At 37.9% G+C, this 23,362-nt stretch overlaps 1 protein-coding gene and 1 long non-coding RNA gene across 2 annotated transcripts in view; one reads left to right on the top strand and one right to left on the bottom strand.

Moving 5' to 3' along the window:
- Positions 1 to 6,721: 6,721 nt before the first annotated feature.
- The window catches only part of STAM (signal transducing adaptor molecule), a 35,353-nt gene continuing 18,712 nt past the window's right edge, over positions 6,722 to 23,362 (top strand). Inside the window, exons 1-2 of the mRNA XM_032691779.1 lie at positions 6,722 to 6,891; positions 18,267 to 18,351. Of these exons, the coding sequence (XP_032547670.1) occupies positions 6,852 to 6,891; positions 18,267 to 18,351 (125 nt within the window). The 5' untranslated portion in view covers positions 6,722 to 6,851. The remainder of the gene's footprint in view (positions 6,892 to 18,266; positions 18,352 to 23,362) is intronic.
- On the bottom strand, positions 12,256 to 22,837 carry LOC116788732. Its single transcript, XR_004357750.1, has 2 exons — positions 22,567 to 22,837; positions 12,256 to 12,357 (listed from the first exon to the last, which is right to left on the bottom strand). It is a non-coding gene; the product is annotated as an uncharacterized LOC116788732 (long non-coding RNA).

Raw genomic sequence — 23,362 nt, forward strand, 5'->3', positions numbered from 1 at the left:
ATACTTTCTCATTAGAATTCTGTATTACTTTCCTTCCCCTATTTATTTGTTCAAATTTATTGATTTTTGGATGCATGCACTATCTCTAAGGATGACCAGGTTTGCCTAGAGTTGATTTAGTCAATTAGAGAACTTACTGGTTAGGATAAGTATCTCAGTGTTTTTACTTTAATATTGTGGTTGCTATTTATGAGCTTACTATTTCTCTTGCTATCACACTACCCATTTACTCAACTGAAGAGGACTTTCTGGATATCTCCATAATCCTTTTGGATTTGAATAAACTAAATATTTTGTGCCATTTGAAAGTTTTGCCATCCCACATTTGTTTATGTTTCCTGACCACTTATTAATGTATTAAGCACTAAACTTATTGCAGAACTTTCATAAACATCTTACTGCTTCCATTTTGCTATAATAAACTTGCCCTTTTCTTCTGTTTTCCATGTTTTGATCCATGAAGATATTTGTTCCTTACTCTGTAACTACTTCCTATCCTTGGTAGTTCCTGTGTGACAATTTTTCAGCAGCATTTTCAAAATGTGTTTGTTGTGTTAATACTATTTTTTTCAGATTTGTTTTTTGTAATTACATGTTCCAGGAATAGCAATAAATTAGTTGAAATGTAATTTCCTTTTCATAAGTTTCCTATTCTTGTTCTTTTAATTATGATTGCTGTCAATTATATTTATATATTTGTGGTTTACTAGTCTGTATTTTCTAAATCCCTTATTTAAATTTGATAAAGTGCCAGCTATTTTCAAAGCATATAGTGGCAAAACTAGTTCATTAGTATTTCAACTTTGGTTAGCACCTTTTGACCCCAATAAAAAATCTCAAATTATTCATAAAACAGATTTTGTTTACATACAAAAATGTAATCAATGGAACTGAATAGGCTTGTACATTAATTGCATTATCTAAATCAGCTTTTAAAATCGAATTTAGACGGACTTAACGATTGAGTTCAACTTTGCTCTTATTCCAGTACAGTGTGAATCAACCTTCCCAATAAATTTAAGATGGTCAGATCAAGGTCTTTTGTGTGTAGGTGAGAGCATCATTGTGTTTCATATTCATTCTCCACCTTCCCAGGCAGTTTGTTCCCAGCTATTCACTCAACATAGCTATATTGTTATTACAAAAATGAGAGTTTTTTCTGGTCTTCTTCATGACTGACTATTGTCAATATATATTTATCTCCTAGATTTGTATTGCACATGTAGATATTCAATACCTTATAAAGCTGGATGGGTTTTATTTCCCATCTATTTCCAGAAATACAAAGTGATGCTTTATGAGATTATTTTCTCATGAAGTGCTTACAATTTTTTTTTTGTTACAAAATTTATCTATTCAATATGGCACACTTCTATGAAATGAAAAAATTTAGTGCTCTGAAAATAATATAATGACTTTTCAGCTCCAGTATCACAGAGGAAGGTCATCTACTATGAAACACCACAAGAATTACTTGGTATGAGCCATGCAGAATCATGAGATTACCTTTATACTTCAGAGTAGTTAAATGCCAGGCAATGAGTTAAAAACCTGAGGAAGGAGAATTTGTTAAAAAAATAAACAACTTAAATTCTGCCTGTCCTTTTGCCCTGTATTCACTTAATGCTCCCAACACACTACAAGAATGTGTTTAGACAACAGACTTACATATGGTACTTGCACACTATTTTAGGTTTATGGTATGTAGTAATCAGTGAGGTATTCAAGAATAAATCAAATAAACAGAATTTAGCTATGTCGAACAACAGAATGTCTACATATCTTTTTGTACATTCATCCAGATGTGTCTATCTATTATTTTATTTACTACTCTAGGAATTTGACAGAAGATGCCTACAAAAGATGTGGTGTAGAATGGATTGCATAAATCTTGTGGGAAGAACTAGAAGCTGTGTTTGTATTGGCACATCTGAAGCAGTGGAGTTGTGCACTGCTACTGGAAAATAAATGATTCATGTTTAAGCCTCTGACTGTGCAGCAAGTAGTCAGCAAAGGAAAACAAGTGTCAATGAACACAGGTGGAAGTTTCTCTTCTGCTATAAAAATACAAAAATTCTGGTTAGAAGGCTTTGTATGAAAACTATTGAGTCGATATATCTGAAACCATTGTTCTATTTATGTTTTGAAAAGCATGAGTCGAGATGCCCCTGTGTATCGTTCTATTTAATCCTCTTCGGGAACAAAACTGTAACACAGTTGAACGTGTTCAACTGCAACATGAAGAACAACATCTGTAAAGGGATATGAGTATCTGCTCATTTGAGTTTGTTTATCTGAGTTTTCAGTTTATCCAAACTCAATGTACTTTTGCTATAATAGACAAATTGAATTCTGTAAAACTATTATTTTCTTTATGGGATATTTTAGACTGTAGCACTGTTGAACTATCCTGATGTTTCATTGCATTGCTGGGCTTGGTAAGATTTATGTATAGACCCATCCCACAGACTGTGATCTGTGCAGTTGGCACCTTGCACACTGCGACTGGCTGTATCAGGAGGCTAACTCCACTCTAAATGTTCTAATTGTGGGATATATAAAATGCTCAAACTTAAAATTAGTACCATTCACTTCAGTGGTAATGTTCATGTGAGTTAAATAAAATACACGTTGAAAATTTACTGCTAGCATAAGCATATTCTTAAATTCCTCCCCTATATTACACAATGAAGTATATTTTTCTTAAATAAAGAAGGTTGCTACCTTGACAACAAGATTACCAGGCAAATTTTTCACAGGGTTTCACAAAACACACTTCAATAATTCTAAAAATACCTTCTGGTTTTCAATATATTTCAATGATGGCTTGCTTGTGGAGCACGACAAACTCTACAGAGGAGACTGCTTCCTTTATTGGTTTCAGAGCACACACAATCTAAGCTTGTTATTTAATTTTATTTCAAGGACTTGAGTTAAAAAGGGGCTCTTTATCAAGTGAGTAGTGTTCCAATCTAATGCCCATTATGGTCAGTGGAAGTATTTCTATTTCCTTCTTCAAGAGTGGTGGAGAACAAAAAGATTAATTTTAACCTCATCATTGGTTGAAAACTGGTCTGATTATCAGCAAGAAAAAGTGACCATATTGGGTGTAGTCAGTTTGGCCACACTAAGAACAGGTGCTTGTGCCAAAAAAAGCACTAGGACAAGTGGTTCCCTATGGCAGTGTCAGGAGGCTGGCACACAGTGATGCTCCAGTCAGGGAAGCCCAGGCACCCAGAGATCCCAGCAGTCAGCAGCTTACAGATGATCTGCCTCTTACAGATTTATCATGGTACATCACTATAAGCTTACAAAAGCAAATGTTATAAACACATTTTGTGTTTGACTCCAGTGAACTTGTTATCCAAAATCATTTAACAAAACTACAATGTAAGCATATGAACTATTACTTCATACAAGTTGGTTTGCAAGTACTGCTTTGAATTCAGAGAGATTGAGGAATATATAAAAAAAAATTAGGATGTACAATAAGATTATAGATAGGAAGTAAATCATTGTAGTCCAGTACTTAGAACACTGTACATGTGCTCTGTGACTGGGATAAATTTTGTCTTAGTCATATCATTGTATTGTTATGCATTACAGCATCTTGTGTGCCATCCAAACGTCTTGTACTTGCCCAGTCAAAGACAAAAGCTGTGATTAAATGGACTGCTGGCACTTTCTCTATTCTGTACCTTTCTCTTTTTCCTTTGATTATCATTTCTCCACAGCTTGCAGTTCCAAAGCAATGTACACAGTAGACTATAATGAAAAATGCAGTTAAAATAAAGTCACTGGTTGTCATGAGATACTATTGTTCTTCATATCTGTCTTCTTGCTAAAAGTGTACTGGCCTGACTTTTTCCTGGCATTATACACCTTATCTTTACAATGCAGCAACTATAAAACTAGTATGTGCTAAAATAAATGGGTATGACAAGTAAAATACTGCTCCAGTAAACTAGAACGGCAGTAGACCTCCACAGCACAATGTTTGGCCTTCCTCTAAGAAAATGCTTATCTAATGCAGATGTATGTCAGCTGAGTGATTGTAAATATATTAGAACTTCCCTAGCAGATTGTAATTTACAAGTTGCTGTTCCTAAGTATCCTTTCCTATCAGAAGAATATAGGGAAATGAATCATTGTATATCATCAGAATCCAGAACTAATCTTTCTATGGATAAACTCTTGTCATAGTTAAAAAAAAGTAATAAATTACATAAACAAACAACAGAAATAAAACACTTATTAAAGCAAATTTAGAAGTATGTCACATCTTTAAATCCAGGAAAAAAAAGGAGTGTGCAAAGAAGAAGAAATGTCCATACCAGTCATCTGAGACTGTTTACTTTGGACACAAGTAGCACATATTTTTAGAAAATACCCTACTTAAAACTTGCTATAAGGCTTTCTAAAGGCAAGCCCTATGTCAGACAACTGTTGGATAAATAACCTCCTCTGTGAAATCAATAGTCACTGTTGCAAAGGCCATTTTTTGGAATGAGGTCTGAAATAGAGCAGATGAATTATCCCCTGGACATGCCTGTTTTTCCTCACCCAGTCTGCTGAAGTACTGTCCCTAGCCGTGCCTTCCCACCTCTTCACTTGCCTGATCTAATTCCAAGGTGAGTCAGAGGCATGACATGATCCAACAGGGAATTTGCTGCAGTGAGGTAGTTTTTGTCTGGATCAGCTAATTGTGCAGCCACAAATGAAATGGATCAAATTCCAAATCTAATACAAGATATGTGGTGGCAGCACATAGTTGTGGGCACAGGGTGTTGCTACATTCTCTATCAGCTGTGGATACCCTGAAATTAGATGCAATTTGAGACTGTACCTTTGAACTAGGATCCTTACTTTTAGATAGCTAACTTGGGCAGCAGTAGAAAATAATACAAACATTTTGAACTACATCCAATAAAGGAAGATTAACGCACCTGTTTTAATAGCACAGTCATTATACTACTCACACATAAGGCGGAAAAGCTAGTTTCTGTAGTCATTTGGTGCCTGAGAGGGCAAACCCCACACTTTGTGGAAAAGTGCTCTAACCACCACCCATTGCTGTGCCATGGAAAAATATTAAAGCCATGAGACAGAGAAAAGACAGAGATACAATATATGTGGAGTTTTCAAAGGACTCTTGTACTTCACATTGTGTTCAACAGTAAAAAAAAATCATTACAGAATTAAAATATGAGCAAAGACCACAGAGCTTTAGATGGTCCCTGAGTGTAGATTACCTTTTTCGAAATGTTAAGTAGGGTGTTGGGAAGTGAAGTTGGGTTGGAATCCCTTCAAGCTGAAGACAGTCTAAAACCCCAGTTCCCCATGACTTGTGTTTGCTCTTCCTGCAGGACTACTGCATAAAAGCTCTGCTTGTTTTGAAAGAATTCTTACAATTCCTTTTGAAACCCATCAGAATGAAGAGATGAAAAAGGAGGGGATAAAAAGGCTCAGAGAACATCTACCATATGTCTTTCGTGAACATAATGGGGATTATGAATGGTGAGGAGGCAAGCATCCTCTGAGAATATCTAGCAGATGTCGTCAAATTGAGGCAGAATCCAAAGAAAACATGCTATTCCTTACAAGTAGTCAGTTCTAAGCAGTAGATCAATGCTGACCTGCACCACCTACTGAGAACAGTTGTTGTGGATAGGTAAAGAAGCAGAACTAGAGATCCCAGAAAAAAATTTCAGTAAAAAACAAAGCGACTAGTGCTTGTAAATCCCTTTGGGAAAAGGCTTGGTGTGCAGTTTTCATTTGATTTGTCAGAAGTCTGCCTAATGCAAGCAATCACATTATTGAGCATGGTTAGTGCTATTGATTGCAACTAGCGTTTCTGCTCATCAAACAGTAGTAGTACCTTTTTCATTTCTTGTTTGCACTCTTGTGATGTGCCCTCATTGCTGTGTCTGACTCTTCCCGCAAGTGTATAGATGAGCCCAGTTTTACTTAATTTGCAATGCAACTAGTTCATAGCAATCGAACAGTGCTAAAAGGCCTTAAGGATAATGACTTTTCTGTGACAGCAGGAATAGGCAGAACGTGTCTTATCCTATGAGTCACACTGTTAACGTGGGACACACCCTATCGAAGCCAGTAACATAGTCTTATGAAGTGGAGCAGCAAGATAGGACTGTGCAACCACAGGATATTCCAGACCCTGTGACCACCTGACAGCTACTGATCTCCAAGGGATGTAACCGCGGAGAAGCGGTGAGAGTCCCATGTCATGCTGTGAAAGATGCTGTCAAAGCTGCGAGGCTGAACCTCTGCCGTCAGGATACCCACGTCGCAAGCATGATAGCATTAGCAACGAAAACATTCAAGTCAGCCCAACATATAAGGAAGCTCCAAAAATTTTCTATAGGGAGCAGACGCGTCTGAACACAAACCCAGCTGACCTCCTAACTAGTGAGGCACGAAAGAGCTTCGCAGATCTAAATAATATAAACCCCGTCTAGGGTCGCCGTGCCGGCCCTAAGATGCCAGGCCTGGGCTGGTGGGGCCGGTGTGGAGCCTGCTTGTCGCAGACCCCGCGGAACGCCGGGTGCCCGGTCCAGCCCCGCTTCCAGCCCCGCTTCCAGCCCCGCTTCCAGCCCCGCTTCCAGCCCCGCTTCCAGCCCCGCTTCCAGCCCCGCTTCCAGCCCCGCTTCCAGCCCCGCTTCCAGCCCCGCTTCCCGGCGTGCTGGGCGGGAGGCGGTGCCCCGGCGCTGGGAGGAGGTGGTGGCGGAGGTGCCCGGGGCTGGAGGAGGAGCCGTCGCCGCCTGCTCTCTCTCTGTCCGCTGCCGCCGTGCTGCCGGGAGGGGCGGCCGACCCGCGCCCCCGGCCCCGCGATGCCGCTCTTCGCCACCAACCCCTTCGACCAGGATGTGGGTGAGTGGCTCCCGCGGCGCCCAGGCCCGGCCTCCCACCAAGGGAACCCCGCGGGCGGCCGGCCCCGCTCCCCGGCCCCGCTCCCCCGGCCCGCCGCTGCTGGGCTTGCTGGCGCCCCGCCGGGAGCCGGGAACCGGGAACCGGGATCGCGGCGAGGGCCCGGCCGGGAACTGTCGGTCACGGTGCGGCCGGGCCGGGGCCGCCTCCCGGTGGGGCCGGCGGGGGCTGCGGCCTGGGAGGTGACAGCGCGGGGCTCCTGCGGGCCCTGCCGGCCCTTGGGGCTGGGGGCGAGCGCGGGGTGCCCGTGGGGGACGGACCGGCCCAGCACAGCAAAACAAGTAGTGAGAAAGGTCCGCGCTGGAGTGTTGCTGAAAGGATGAACATAGAAGCACTGTCTACAGTTGCTTCACAGACAGGCATGAGAAAATCGTCAAAGCGTTTTGTATTTGGTGCTTTAAAGTGTATTCCTGTGGGAGCTTTCTTTTTTTCTTTCAAGTAGAGTTTGACGATCTGTGATCAGGTGTCATGCCCTAATTGCTTCTCTTCCGAGACCAGACTAGATGGAGAAGAAATGTCTGGCTTTACTTGACAAAAATTTTGCTTAATGCTGATGTGTCCCAAACTGAAGGTAAAATGACGTATAGGCAGTTAAAAATTAGTTTTGTATGTCTGATTTGGATTGTGTAATATGGTTTGTCTTCAACCTGCTGCTGACATCTGTTTTACTTTGAGTGATAAAAGTTTTGTCTGGGGAATCAGGTAATGTGGCTAAGTATCCCACTTCCCCCGCCTGCCTCCCCATTGTTTTCTTACAGCAGTGTAACACTCTATAGGTTTCTTGAAACCAATTTCTTTGTAACTTTCAACTATATCGATACATTGTTTCTTAAGATTTAGCCAACTTTAGGAGTCTTGGCTCAGATTTAGTTCTTCCAGCTCCTAAAGAAAACAAACAAAAACCTCAAAACTGTCTGAAAAGTGTGTGTCTTTTCAGGGGAAAGGATTAGTGCATAAACAAATTACTGTGACATGAATTCTGTATGTATGTATGTATGTATGTATGTATGTTCTCAGAAATTCTTTGTCTGTTGCATCTTAATAAGGCATAGCTTGCTCTTCTCATTTTGAACTGTTAAGAACACTTTTAACCTGCACTTCAATTAATGATTTTGTTGGTAGCAGAGTTGACTGAGTTATTTTGGAAAATGGTAAATAATTCTTCCTAATTGTTCTGCTGTTCTAATGTAATTTGGCAGTTGAAAGTGAGGAAGAGATTGTACTGCTTGCCAGTTTTCCGTGGACCATTAGAGGATTGAAACATTGGTGATAATGTCTGTGAGAATGATTTGAACTAATAAGATTAAAAAGTGATAGGCTCAGGTTCTGGCAGATGTTCACTTTTTTTACTTCCTAAGGCTGCTGGCTGGCAGGGAAGCTCAGGCTGCTTGAATGGACTTCTCTAGAGCTCTGTCCAGTGGATGTGCTTGTCAGCACTGTGAGTCTCACAATGCAGGGCAGTAGCACTCAGCGGTTACTTCAGTGGTTTATTTCCTGTTTTCTGTGTGCAGAGGATGCCAACACCTTACCTACTGTGCTTGCCTAATACGACCACCAGTTAATATTTTTCAGAAAGGTTATTCTGTTAAGTGTATGAGGAGAGGGAAATAACCACTCAGTCCCAAATTGTTCTTGGAAAAGCAGATAGTGGGCAATAGGCTAATTTTCACTGGTAAACACAGTTTCTTTCTTTTGACCTCTTTCATGATGTCCTGGGGAGACCTGAGGAGCAGCGGGCTGTTCAGTTGGTGACAGCCTACTTTCAGGAGCCTGGTACCTTTATCCATCACTTAATGGGATTTGTGCCAGGGAGATGGGAATGGTGAAGTTTCCCAGAAAGTGTCCCTAGGCTCTTCTTCTCCGAGGGCCCTTGGGAATGTGCTATTATCTGGATGAATTTCTTGGCAGGCTTCACAAGATAACATCATCTGTAGAGTAAGCACTCATGTTGTCAGGAAACTTCCAAAAGTTGTCAAGCCATAGTGTTATTTTTCAATTCTTTTCTCAGAGTGAAAATTGAGTGCTCTGCTTTTGTTCTTGTCCAGCAAGAAAGTTTTCTATTGAAAATCAGATTCCTGAAGCAGAAAAGCAGTCAGAAGCTATTCTTAATTTCATATGAATTCGGACATTGGTGCAGTTGATAGTACTGCTGTGATAGCTGTGCATTCTTGTCTACTGGACAGCTGCTCAGTATTGTAGAACAGTTGGATATTATTTTGGAACCATTTAGGATGATGAATTGCAGAGAACGTATCTGGAACTAAATTGTTTTCCATTGTTTTGAGGAGCATAAGTATCGCTTAAGTTCAGGAGAATATTTTTCAGTTTGTCTGGCCAGTTAGCAGCATTTGGCTAGTCCTGTTAACTTGTTGCTGCTGTGGAAGCTGGTTATCCAGCTTACTGTTTAGAGTCAACCTTGTACAGAGATTTTGAGGGGTGCACCTCTTTTTTTTTTTTTTTTTTTAGGTGTGGTTGGCAAAAGAATGTTGTTTAAGACTGCTATTAAATTAATAATATTAAAGAATGCTTTAAGCTGCCCATGTATTTGAGGAGGTAAGCCATTGTCATTGTCAAAGAGTGCAAATCTCTGGATGAAGCCCAAATAGTTTTCATTTTCTGAACCTTCTTTTTACCATATTTAGGAATATTTCAACAGGAAGGGATACTAATCAGTGGTGACACAAGTTGGTGTGGGTTTTCACAACGAAGTCAGGGAACCTTTGACAGTGTGTCCGAGTAAGGAACATAATATTGGAATTTAACAAAAGAAAAAATCTCAAGACGCTGGGCCTGCTGAGAGTACAATTAAGAAACTCTAATCCTCCATTTAAGGGGTTAGAATTAATGGTGTTCTTATTAGGTCCATGGTCATCTGTTCTGGTGTTCTTATTAGGTCCATGGGTCATGTGTTTCTGCCATATTTCACAGCCTTGATTATAAAATTACTCCCAGAGGGTTATTCCTGAGAAATGCAGATTTATCTGTAAGTTTGATGCAGGCAGAATAATGGTGAAAAAGTGCTTTAAGAACCAAAAGACTGTCTACTAATCTGTCATGACAGGCTAATTAGTAATATAGCTAGTTATTAATACAGCTTAGGATAGTTTTGGTGAAGAACTTACTGCTAAAGTTGTTCTGAAGTATCATTTAGATCTTAAGAATAAAATCTGTGAGTCTGGACGTAATGTGGTGCATACTTTATTCTAACATGATGTCAAGCATTGTAAACCTAATTTACATAGTAAGAAGAGAACTGGAAGAACATTTACTCCCTACTCTAAGCTTATTATTTCTGAAGTTTTATAAGCTGGAATAAATGCATATTCTGGTGTGAGTTGTCATAAAAATCACACATGATCTTAAGAGGAGGTGTTTAAAAAAACGTGGTTTTGTATGAATTTTTTTCTCCCTTACACACAGTAAAGGATGAAAGTACTTGCATTTGCTTTGGATGTTAGTGTAGTTCTGAGTGTAATGGTTTGAGGCACCACAGGAGTGGGAATAAATTCAGGCTTACTATTTATAGTAATAGGAAATTAAGTGGGTAGTTTAGTAATGTAGTAGAACTGTCAAGCTGATGTGACTTGCAATCATTTTTCCCATGTTTTATTAACTATAGCAGTTGTTGATAATGTTATGCTTACAAATCTTCAGATATTTATAATATGCATGAATTACATGTGATTGTACATATGACCAGCCTATAGTTTGATGTTATTAGAATGTAAGAAATGGTTTGACTATGATTCCCATTGTGCAATTTCTTGAAATAAAATCCTCTTGCTATTTAAACTGATTATTCTTTAGATTTCTCCCCTTAGTTAGTCAACATCTTCAAAACAATCCAGTTACATGTCTCTGAGAGCTGGATTTTCTCCGTTAGGCCGGGTTTGCCAAAAGGAGGGAAAATTGTTGCAGATGAGTTTCTCGACCCCAGACAATTATGGAGACTGCAGACTGTGTTAGCGTCTGGCTGCAAGGGAAGGTGAATTCCAAGGATTGGTTCAGTTTGTCATGAGGCACATTTTGCCTAAGTTGACCCACTGCTTTTCTCAGCATTGTTTTAAGAAGGACATTAACTGTAAACTAACAGAGGGAGTGAGTAGAAAATGTGTGGGAAAGGAGCTATAGCCACCCCCCTTTTCAGTTATTTATAAATGTTTATGAAAAACGAGAACTACTTACTAAAAGGTACCTTTGGTGTATGTTCTCAGTGAAAAGTGGCAATGCGACAGGATAAAACTGAGTGAAATACCCCTTCTGTATATCGGCCAACAAAACATTCACTACCACCAGACTGAGTTCAGCTGGGCACTTTGAAGCCAACACAGTATGTTTCATAGTCAAAACCAGTACTTTCCTGGTAATTCTCTTTCTTTCCTCCAAGGGAAGAGCTGTCACTTTAAGTGCTTCTCCTCATTTCAGCTGTGACTGTGTGCATTATAATATAAAAATTCAGAACAGTCAAAGTAGATCTACAACATGTAAAATCTGTTCCTCTAACTGATTAAAATAACACTACTTACCTGATCTGAAAAGTTAACTCTCTTACTGATCTTCTGAAATGCTCCTTCTACTTTTGGCTTGATTTGTGGGGCGTTGCAAAGAGATTCTGGCACTATTTATTAGTATAACATGCCTGTGATACACCTTGTTTACAGGCTGATCATCCTCCTCATGTATCTCTAATGTGCTCACCTTCCTACTCTGTTGTAATATTTCTAGGTGAAAGGTAGTTTGAGTTCTGTGGATTTGTTAGGGTTTGCATGAGATATCTAAACATCTAAATTATTTTTGCTCAGCTGGTCTTATTATTTCAACATTGTCTTCCCAGATCTTGAATCTTTTGTCTTCATTCTCCTCAGTTTACTGAGTTGAATGATGTTTATTTTGGATAGGCTTATTTTGGATAGGCTACCTCATGCGCAGTGAGATCCTACATGGTCTTCTGAAGGAATGAGTTGAGGTGGCCTCATGTCAGCTCAGTCACTGCTGCTTGCTTTGCCTTGGATCAGCTAGCAGTGCTTTCATAGGACACCTTCTGCAATGGCTTCCATAAGGACTTCTCAGGAATACTGTAGATGAGGATACAGTTAAACTGCAGAAGTTGGTTAATAGCTTTGCCAAGTTAATGATTCATGGAATTCTAGTTTCTCTCTATGGTGGCATTGCCTTTTAGAGGTTATTTTCAATCTTGTCTGAATGGAATCTGGTTGGATGTATTCTTCTTGTGCAGTTCTGAGCGTGTTAGTGAAATGCAGAGTGGTTAATATTCTATTGGTGGCTTTTGTAGAACAGGCCAGCAAATGCATTTGTTCATTTTATTTGTCAGACAAAAAGAACAGAATTTAATGGCATTTAACTTCAGTGATGTGGAATGGTATGTAATCCAAATTTCTCAACAAGTGCCTGCAAAAAAAAGAAAAATGTACAGTCAGTTTCAGTCTTTAAGGACTGAAATAAAATATATAGCAATATAGCAAACTATATTGCTTTGGTATTTTAGTATTTGCAATTTTATAGAGAAGGAGAAATTATTTATTTAATCTTGGGAAGAAAACAAGACTTTCAGTGGCAATGGAGGAGAGAAGGCTGAGGGGAGTGTTGAATTTTTTATTAATTCTGTGGTGTTTACAATGTTATAACAGATTTTTGAGGATTTTTTTATCATGTCGGAAACTGGTTGTAATATGAGTCTGTGAGTGTAAGACTTTGTTTAACTATTCTTTTGAAGACTTTCTGTAGCCTTTTTTTTCTTTGTGACTTCAGTAACTGAGAACTTCAGTATTTCATTTTAGAGATGTCCAACTATGAAAACGAGATTATGTCCATGAATAAAGTAAGAACAAACAATAAGTAGAATGGCTAAAAAACTTAGTAGAATTTTCTGACAGTTTTTACTTGTATTTGTGTGCTTCAAATCTCAAATCATGTACATTTCAAGTGTTGGATTTGGGGGTGTTTTGATCTGGAATTATTTCTTGAAGTTCTAGCTAGTTTTAACATCTTTTAAACTTTGCAGCAGAAAAATAGCTCAGTTCTGACATTGGACTTTTTTCAAAATAAACATCAGTAAAAGCTTGGAGAGCTCCATCCTGCCAAGAGTTCCCTCTGAAAATGATGTTAGCAATAGGTAGTTGCTAAGTTTTCTGCTTTAAGAAATGCATCATGTGGTTCAGTGCAATATCTGAACATTGATGAGAGTCTTTACTCTTGCAAATTTCGAATAAGACAGTAAAATACTATTGTTAAAATGCAGAACTAAGACAATCAAATGACTAGCACATGTCTGCATGGAAAATTTGCAGCAATATTTATATTCCTCTTACCAGCACCTAAAGGGTCAACCACTAAGCCTGGTGGTGGATTTTTTTCGGCAACGTACTACATTTCTTTTGTTTAATAGTGCTTTATAAATCTGATGGGAAATTTCCTTTAGGACAGTTATGAATTTTAGAAAATTATTCCCTTTTCCTTCTGAGTAAAGTTTTTTTTCTTCTGTCTTAAAATAATCATCCGTAGTTGTGCTTTTTGTATACTTCAAATAGAATCATGGGACAAATATTTTTGCTTTGCTTAAAATTTCTAGGTAATGCACAGAACCAGAGGAGGAAACAGGATTTTATTGATGCTCCCAGGCTTCAGGTTTGTGTACATTTTAGGGAAATTTGGCCTCAACAAAATTAATAAACTTTACAATACAAGGAGTGCAGGTTTATTTAGGTATCCCAAAACAGCCCATGGAAGAGCCTGTGTACTTTTTACCACAACCAAAGTATAAGTAATTAAACTCATATATTGATATCTTTCTGGCCTGGCTTCTCATCAGTAGGTGTAACTCTGTCATTTGTGTTTCAGGTACCGTATTTCAGTGAGCATTGGTAAACAGGAAGGATGTTTTCTTTAGAAGGCAGATGATACTGTTTTGTGTAAATTTTATTCAGAGGTTTAGTTTAAAAAAAGAAAGAAGATAGAACCATATGTTTGGAAGAATGATTTCAGCATCTAGGTATTTTATTTGAAGGACATGATGTTCTCATTGAAAAACTTCAAAGATACAAAACCAGCCAAGATTTCTGTCATAGACATGTTTTACTTCAGAATACTTCCTTAATTATTTGTTCTCTATGTGATTTATGACAGCGTTTGTGTGGTTGGAGCACCAGTTCTGACTCAGAAGTTACGAAGCTGCAAATTGTTGGTCACAGAAAGGTGTGTTGGTAGGGAAGTACAACTAATGCTTACCTTATTCTTTTTTTGTTTTCCTAGGCATCTGCTTTAGGTATAATATATGTATTAGAGACTGAATGTTGGGCAAGATGGAATTGGTCTAGCTCAGTATGGTTAGTGTTCTGAATAGAGAAGTATAAAGGGAGAGGCCTCCTGATCCCACACACTGTGCCCTGCAAAGTGGCTGAAAAATGTGATACAGTTGTTTTTGTGTGTGTTGCTTTTGTTTTAGGGATTAAATGAATTGTTGAAGTTATTTAGAAAGGTATTCTTATATTGTTCAGGATTGTTGTTGTTGTGTTTGACCAAAGAACCCATAGATCCAAGTATTGTTTTCCTCTGAAATGATAGTGCTTACCATTTTGTCTATCTGTCTTTGTGGTATTGCTTGTAAGAAAATAATATTAAATAACTTCTAGAAAAATAAAGGTAAGAAATGAAGACATGTAATGAACAAAAAAAACCCAAGGAAAAAAGTCAGTTGAAAGAATGTAAAACTACTATTTTACTAACTAGTCTTAATAATAATTAGTATTAATAATGACTTTTAATTACTACAAATTAATATGACACAATGTAAGATTTTACAGTCTTGCACTGGTTAAAATTACTATGTTTATTTGTAGGCCTTGCTTGTGCTCAGAAAACAATGCCTTGAATTAGTACAGCTTCATGGAAGAGAGCTGTGTCACGTAGTCCTGTTGTCCTTTGTGTTTGACATAGCATTACCAGGTTTTGAAGAATGCTGATTTCAGGAACTAGCACTGTCTTTTAAAGTTGTTTTTGTAAAGTTTGAAACATTATCTGATCCTATCTTGGCATTCACTAAGTTGAGTAAGATTTTGAAGCAAGGATGAGGTAGAGGGACAGAGCCTGAACTAAATGTTAATATTGTTATGGTAGAGTTATTTTTGATCAGAGATGGAAGATGAAGAACATTTCTTCCTTAAGTTATCTTCTGTATGCTGTGCTAACCTGTCCTAAGACTTTGAAAACAAATGTCTGTTCTTCCTTCCCTATCACAGTCCATTTCAGTACTAAGGTAGAGTCTGCCAGTGACATGTCAGCTGTACCTGAAGGCTGGGAGTGTGCCAGCTGTTAGACAGGGTAGGCAAATACTGAATGCACATAAACTTTTTTTGGACTGTGAATGTGTGCCTCACGTTAGAAGAGAGAATATTCATGGATTTTAAGTGATAATAGTGTAAGTAATTTTACTTCAGTAGCTTTCCTACTTTGGTCTACAAAACACTGATGCATCATAGGAATTTTGTCAAAGCGTCTTTGTTGCTCCTGTTCCCAGAGTGGTGAAAGGCAATAGTCACTTGCTAATGCTCTGACAGAGATAGTAGCCTTTTTTGTGGACAGTCAGCATCACTGTAGCATCACTGTGCTGATAACATCCTCAGTATGCCATTAGCTTTTAATTGCCCTTGTTTGAGACAGAATTTCACTGAAATTCGAGACAATTTTTTTTGGCCATGTCTTACCATAAATTTTATTATCTAAGGGAATTAATGTATGATTGTTATTACAGAAGACTGAATGTATACAAAGAAACTGGGTTTCAGGCTGAAATCTAGTAAGAAACTATCCAGTGTTTGTTGGTGGAGGAAATACCCTGACTAACAATGGGGAGGGCATTGCAAGCAAATGGCAGTTTTTATATAGAACTAGCTTCAACTGCCAAGAAGGAATGTAGCCATGGCAGAAAACTTGTAATTATATTCATGGATAAATTTGCAAAATTGAGAATTAAAATAAGAACTGTAATCAGTGTGGTTGATATGGGTCAGGGATTTCATCGGTCTCCATCTTACTTGTAGTTTTAGCCAAAGTATTTAAATTATCATAAAAGGCACAGTTTACTGTTATCTTAAAACATTAAGCATGCATTAGTTTACTTCTTTGTTTGTAGAAGACATAGTCAATTGCCATGACATTTCTCTCTGATAACACTGTGAGGAAAGAAAGATCAATTGTTGTCAAAAATGCAGACAACTGTCTGTTATGTAGAATAATTGAAAAGGTTTCGGTTCCACTGGATTGCCCAGCTCTCTGCTGAAGGATGTGCTAACTGAAGTGCAGCATTAGGCAGAAGTGACCAGTGTGGTTTTGTGAGGCTCCATGTGTGAGCTCTGAGCCTGGCGGGAACTTAAGGCTGTCGAGAGCACTGTGCAGACACTTTGACTGGAGCTGGTCCAGCTCCAGTAGAACTGGCAACGAACTGAGTCAATTGAGTCCTGAAAGTAAACTGCATCCATGTGGTCTGTTCTGTGTGTCTCTGGACTGTGCTTATCAGCTGTTTTCAGTGTGGGGAGTGCATTCTAGCTCTGTGTCTCATAAAAGCAGTTCTGATGCTCCAGAGTTGATGCTGGCTGTGTGCATAGACTATGCAGTACAGCTGCTGTGTGCATAGACTATGATTTCAGAAGACTGCCTTGGCCTGTGATGGCTCTGCCAGGCATTCAGTTCAGGTGTCTTACCTGAACATCAAGAATTTCAGTGATTGCGATTGTTAACTTTACTAATCATAAGCGTGATTTGGAACAATAGCAGACTGAAAGAAAAATTGTGATTGGTTGATCAGCTGGTCTGTCTTCGTGCTAGATGTTAGTATGGTGTCTACCTATAATTTTTCATGTTTCTGTTGACTATGCTTTTTGAAATCAAATTAATGTTCTAGATGAGTTTAGAGAGAAGAGGCAGTGCTCTATTACTTTATCTGAGAGAACATACAGAATTGTAACTAACTTCCATTTAGGATTTTACTATACTGTTTTGCTGTTTTTCTTGCATCAGGAAGCACAACTGATGTGTTATCATTTCAGTTGCATATATGTCAGTGTTTAATTTTTGCTCGGAAATACTTTGAGAGCACGTAACCATAAAGTTTTACTTTTCTGCGTTTTTGTTCGGAATTAAGAAACTAATTAACTATAACATACTTCAGTTTGTAAGACACAGGAACTCATTCATAAGAAATCCATTAACTTTGAGATGAATAATTCCTTGTAATTTTTAGAGATTAATTTTTTTGCTTTGTCTTTCTCTTCTTTGCAAGCTTGCAAGTGCTAATATAAATAATGAGTTGTTCCTGACAGATGAGTTTTTATAGGGAATCTTTCCTTCCTTTCAAAAAGTTAAGTAGTCTGAGACATTCCCTGAAGGCATATTTTGTGCTCTGTAGATTAAGATGTGAACCTTAGATGAAGCAGGGATGGGAAGCAAAAGTTTGTGCACTATTCTATGCCCATTCACCTTCTGTTTGGTTACTAACGGAAAATCCTTGTGCATTCTCTTATGCTCTCCAGCCCTCATCTGATCTGTTAGTATTTAGATAATCTTCTATTCAGCTGCAGTGTAAGCCTCAGTTTCCTTTAACATTTTTATTTATTATTATCCTTGGTGTAACTAAGCTTTTCTGGGGGATAAATAGGGAGAGAGTCTCTCTTTTTTTTTTCCTGACATGAAATCTATTTCTTCTCAACCTACTGTCTCTATTTCTTTCCTCTTCAGCAGCTTCTATGAGATTAGTTTTGGTTTAGCAATCCTTCTAGCTGAAAAGAAACAGTGGAATATATCATCCAAAGCAGAGATGAGAATGGGGAGATAAAAGTTTAATGATTATTTGTGAATTGTTAAATCCTCCTTGTTGAGTTGTAATATGTAGAAAGGAAATGCAAGACGTAGCCGTTTAGTGTCTGAGAAAGTGACAAAGTCAGTTGTATCTGACTCTGTAGTGAACTAATACTTTGGGTATTCATATGCTATTAAACTTTATAGTTTCAAATTGAAGAAAAAATTTGTTGGTAGCTAAACTACTTGTGTCATATTCTGGGTGCATCTTTATTATGTGCGAAAACAAACCCAAAATATATTTGCTCGTTAGTTGAAACTCATGACCACAAGTGAACATTCAAAAATTAAAAAGAATTAGGTAGTGTTAATATATGAATTTTATTAAATATAGGGATTTGTCATATATTTACCAGTATACACAGAGGTAATATTTCAACATGTTTGTTGACAATAAGGGTTTTTTTGTTTAAATTTGTGATTTGATTTGCTTATACTTTGTTTGTCAGAGAAAGCAACCAGTGAGATGAACACTGCAGAAGACTGGGGCCTCATCTTAGACATCTGTGATAAAGTTGGACAGTCACGCACAGGGTAAGTAACTTAAGAATTTCCTCCCCAAACTTTCCTCACACTCAGGTGAGGAATGAAATTTTTGTTATCTTTTGTAGTCTTTTGCAACAGCTCAATTTAACTTAAATTTGTTACAAGTAAAAGGAAAATATATGGGGTTTCTGCTGAAATATTTTGCAGTTCTTCCTTTGGAGATACTAGGTGATCTGTTAAAATTAGGACTTGTGTACAGCAGCTTTTCACTGATGTAACAGGATAAATAAACTGATATGTTTTAGCCGTGTCACCGTAAACCCAGGAGACTTCATAAGGGATTTTTCTTACAGAATCATAATCTAGGTTGGAAGTGACCTCCAGAGGTCATCTAGTCCAACCTCCCAGCTTCAAACAGGTCTAATTAGATCAGGTTGCTCAGGACCGTGTCGAGTCTTGAATGCCTCCAAGGTCAGAGGTTTCACAACTCCTATGGGCAACGTTTCAGTATTTAACTACTACTACTACTTACTAAGTAAGTAAATAAAAAATTAATTCTGCAGTCTGATTACACTTTTCTTATACTTCTATGTGTTCTCTGATTAGTTAGTTGTAGAAAGCAGTCTGCCTTTCCCAAAAACAAAAACAGCTCTTCCATCTCTCCTTGGGTGTGACCCACTCTGACCATCCTGGCAGCCATCCATTGGACTCACGGTCATGCATCAATAGCCTTCCTGCACTGGGGAGTCCCAGACTAGACAAAGTGCTCCAGATGCAGAATGGAGAAGAAAGATCACTTTTCCTGGCCTTATTGGCTGTGCTGACCACTAGTTTGACCCAGGATGTGGTTGGTTTTTCTGCTGCTAGGCTACACTTGCTGACTCCTGTCACCCAATACGATCTGCAGATCCTTTCCTACTTTTCAAGTGGTCAACTCCTTACCTTTGCTGGAGCAGACCACCCAAAATGCAACATCTTACTCTTGTTGTTGTTCAAATTCACGAAGTTCCAGTCTGTCCATTTCTCCAGCCTCTCGAGGTCCCTCTGCCCTGCTCTCCAGTATATTGAATGTTCCCCTTCCTTTTACTGTGGTCAGTAAGTTGCTGAGAGCAGTGTTGGTCCCAGCAGAAATCCCTGAAGGATCCCACTAGGTACTGCCTGCTACCTGGAATTTGCACCACAGGTGACAACTCTTTGAGCTTAGGAGGCCAGTTTTCCACTCACTTTATAATCATCATTTTGTACACCCCATATTTCACCAGTTGTGTGATAAGGAGACTATAAGGCCTTCAACTGTATGTCGAAACTTTGATAAAACCGAGGTATAAAACATCTGCTGCCCTTCCATTTTCCTCACCACCAGACCACCAGTGTCTTTGTCACAGGAAAAAATGAGGTTTTGTGTTTCTTCCCCTTATTTTCTGAAGCTATTCTCTGACATCAGGGCTTTGATAAATTTACATTTTGAAAATGTGATATTAAATTAAACACATCTTAATATGGGTCACTAATGTTTCCATTATTCATTCTTTACTGAGCTGTTTCATAAAATTTATACATGAACTTGCTTTTTGGGCAAGGAAAGTTAAAGTATAATTTGAACTAGCAACTAAAAAATACAGTTTAAAGACATGATTTCGGTGTATCTATAGTGTTTGTAGTCACTGTAGTATTAGTCTTTGGAAAAGTTTTAAATACACCTTCTCGAAGCATTGCCTGTAACAATTTAGGTAAGGAACAGACTGAAAAAAAATGTCTTGCCATTGCTGCTGTTTAGTGAAAGGCTTCTCTGAGAAGAACCTGGATTGCTGTGTAAAACTGTGAGAAACAGTATGAGATGTCAGACAGCAAATTCCCACCTGAGACTTTTGTTCCAAAGGACAGGTTTGCAAATAAGCTTATTCCTTGGAATTAGAGATGGTCTTACAAATAGCATGGCATATTGAGACTTCTGTACTGTTGTGTATAAATGTAGTTAAGGTAAGAACTGGCAAGTTGTTAGTGATGTTTCATATTTGTATATGTAAAACTGCATTTCTCTTCCTTGTGCATGTTGACGCTGAGCCTGTAACAGTAACTATACTATTGAAGGCTTTAGTATTCTATTTAATCATGGAAAGCATTTCCACAGGTGAGATTTAGTCTCACAGCAACACAGCCTGAACAGTACTCAAATGTGAGTAGCTGCAAGAGACAGCAGTACAGACAAAGCTGGAGATCTTCTGGTAAATCTCTGCAGCTCAATCCCTGTTACAGTTTGTGGGGTTCGTTTGTGTTGGGTTTGGTCTTTTCCTTTATGTTTTTCTGTTTTGATTTTTTTTTTAAAATAAAACTGTTTTTAAAATAAAAGTGGGACTTAACCTTTGTAATATTTACCCTGCTTAAAATAGGCTGCCAGCTGACTTGTTGCTTAAATTCAGATTCTGTTAAAACCTGCTGATAGTTGTTTTTCTTTGTTTTGATGGATTATGTCATGCCATAGCAAGGTAAAGCAAGACACTGTTCCCTATTAAGAGGTTTAAATGACTTGTGCTTAGCTGTTTGAAATTCTCCTGCAGTTTAAGTTCTTCTGACAAGGATGCTAGTCTTCTTAACTGGGATTGGCTTTAATCTTTTAACCAATTCTGCTCCGGTACAAGCTGCCTGTTACTGTTTTTGGCAGAAGTTTAGATTACAAAATCTACTTTATGGGTTTTCTTTGTACCAGTCTGTAAGCTCCATTGCATGCCTGCAGCCTTCTAGATGTGGGTCGTCTCACACATGAAGCCACGGTAGACTACAAGGACTGTTGTTCATTAAGTAGCACGTCCCCCAGTGCTGTATGGCACATTGTCTCATTTAGGTCTGCAGGCTTGTTTGTATCCAGATGAATTGTTGGAAACCTGTTACTCTGCAAAGGTGCTATATTTTCTCTTAAGATAAATTAGTTGCAGTTCAGTAACAGAAATGCTACTATTAATTTTTATGTTGTAATACTTTTCTTATGCAGAATTGCAAATAGCTGAAAATCTTAACTTGCTTCTTTTAATCCAACCAAGACAGGTTTTTGGCAAGTTAGAATTCCACTGAATCCTTCTCTGACTATTTTCTCTATTTTTGGTGAATTTCAAAATCAGTTAAAGTTGATATCAGAATTTTCCTAGATAACACAGGAAAGACAGAAAATGCAGTAATATTTTTAACAATAAGATTTGCTTACAATAGTGTATATAGAATATTGCCATATATAGTGTAGAATTAACTTGATACTTTCTGCATGTTTCACATATCAGTTAAGATGATCTAAAATTTATCTATGAGAAAATCAACACAGTTTTTTAATCTCTGAATTGGTTTAGCAACTCATACAGCTCTGCAGTTGCATATCACATCGTTTACATCCTGCTTTTTTGGCATTATTAGCTCAGTGAGCAAGTTGCTCTTTCAACATGGAAACATGATTAAAACAAAGCTTTTACCATTAGAGGCAATCTTTTCCCCCCTTGTTTTTATACAGCATTATTGAAAACTTGCTTATTTTAAAAAATTTAATCACATGGTGTGATTCTTGGGCCTGTCCTCTGCAGGGACAGGAGCTGGACTCTGATTATCTTTGTGGGTCCCTTCCAACTCAGGATATTCTATGATTCTATATTTGAGTGACATTTTAAATCTGATTACAGGAAAGGTATAGATTTTTGCATAATGTTACTTTTCTGCAATGAAAATAATTACACAACTGAATCTATAGTTTATCAGCTCAGAATAAAATAATATTGTAAAATTTGAATGATTCATTAAACAGAATAAAAGGAAAAATTAAAGGCCACGTATAGTATATTTTAGCATGAGGTGTCCCCCCTTCCTCAGTCAGTTCAGTGCTAGCCAATTCCTAACTCTAATTGTGTTTGCATTTGGCTTTGAAATTGTTGTACCATTTATATTTATTTCATGAGACATATCAGTCTACATGTTTGAAACTATCACAACTTGAGTTTTTCTCCAGAAAAGTTACTTAATAAAAAAAAAAGATGGCTTAAAAAAAATTAAATCAGTGGGAATACATCAGTGGTTAAAATAGAAATGTTCATTGCAGCACTCTCTTTCGAGGGTAGGTATTGGAAAATTGTCATTGAGAAATGGTTTGTATTGCTGCTTGCCTAACTTTGTCCTGATTCCTTAAGGATTAATCACTGCCTCAGTGAGCCAGTATTCTGGTTAGCTGTTTCTTCTTTGGTTGCTTTTGTGCCTGTTCATGCAAGAGAGAACAGCAAAATTGCTTACTTGATAGTTTTCCAAGGTACCTTCTATTTTTTTTTCCCCCCTCAAGTTACACAATCTCAGTAGCATTTTATGTAGTCATTGCAGTGTATCTTTCACAGGCTGACCGGGAAGCTTTTTAACTAGCTTGTTTCTGAAGGAGCAAGGAGGAAAATTGAGTCACCTGTGTAGTGCTGAGCACCACAGTCAGTTAACTTAGACTGTAAATGAACAATAAATTCCTGAAAATACATGAAATGTTTTTTGCAGAGTAGTATTTTAGACTGCAATTGCTAATCTTGTCTTTGTTAAATAAAATATCAGCTTGATTTTTTTTTTTTAAACTTTCTAAAACTAAGCCTGAAATTTATTGTGAATATTTTCTGGATATATTAGTATGTGATATCATATATGATACATAGCTTCTATTGTATCTTGCCATATTTTTGCCCTACTGATTTGTTATTCCTACTCACTGTGGTGCCTCTGAAATTTTGATTATAGAATTGTTGGAGCAGAACTGTGGCCCAATGTTTGTATAGTATGGTCTGGATAGGTGCTAATAAGTAGATTGAATTCTATACTCATAGAGTGCATGCTTTCCTCTGCTTTCTGCATAGTGCTTCTCATAATTTACACACTAAATTGTATGATGAGTTAATTAGAAGTAAAAATAAGGATTACAGTTCTGTCTAGAATAGGTTTTCTTACTCTGACTAAACATTGGTAAGCTTGGATTATTTTTTTTATGTAGGTGTAATCAAAAGTTTTCTTATTTTAAACATTCGAGCATGTTAAAACGTTGAACACTCAAGTGTTG

The sequence above is a fragment of the Chiroxiphia lanceolata genome, chromosome 1, assembly GCF_009829145.1.
Source record: "Chiroxiphia lanceolata isolate bChiLan1 chromosome 1, bChiLan1.pri, whole genome shotgun sequence".
NCBI classification, from domain to species: domain Eukaryota; kingdom Metazoa; phylum Chordata; class Aves; order Passeriformes; family Pipridae; genus Chiroxiphia; species Chiroxiphia lanceolata.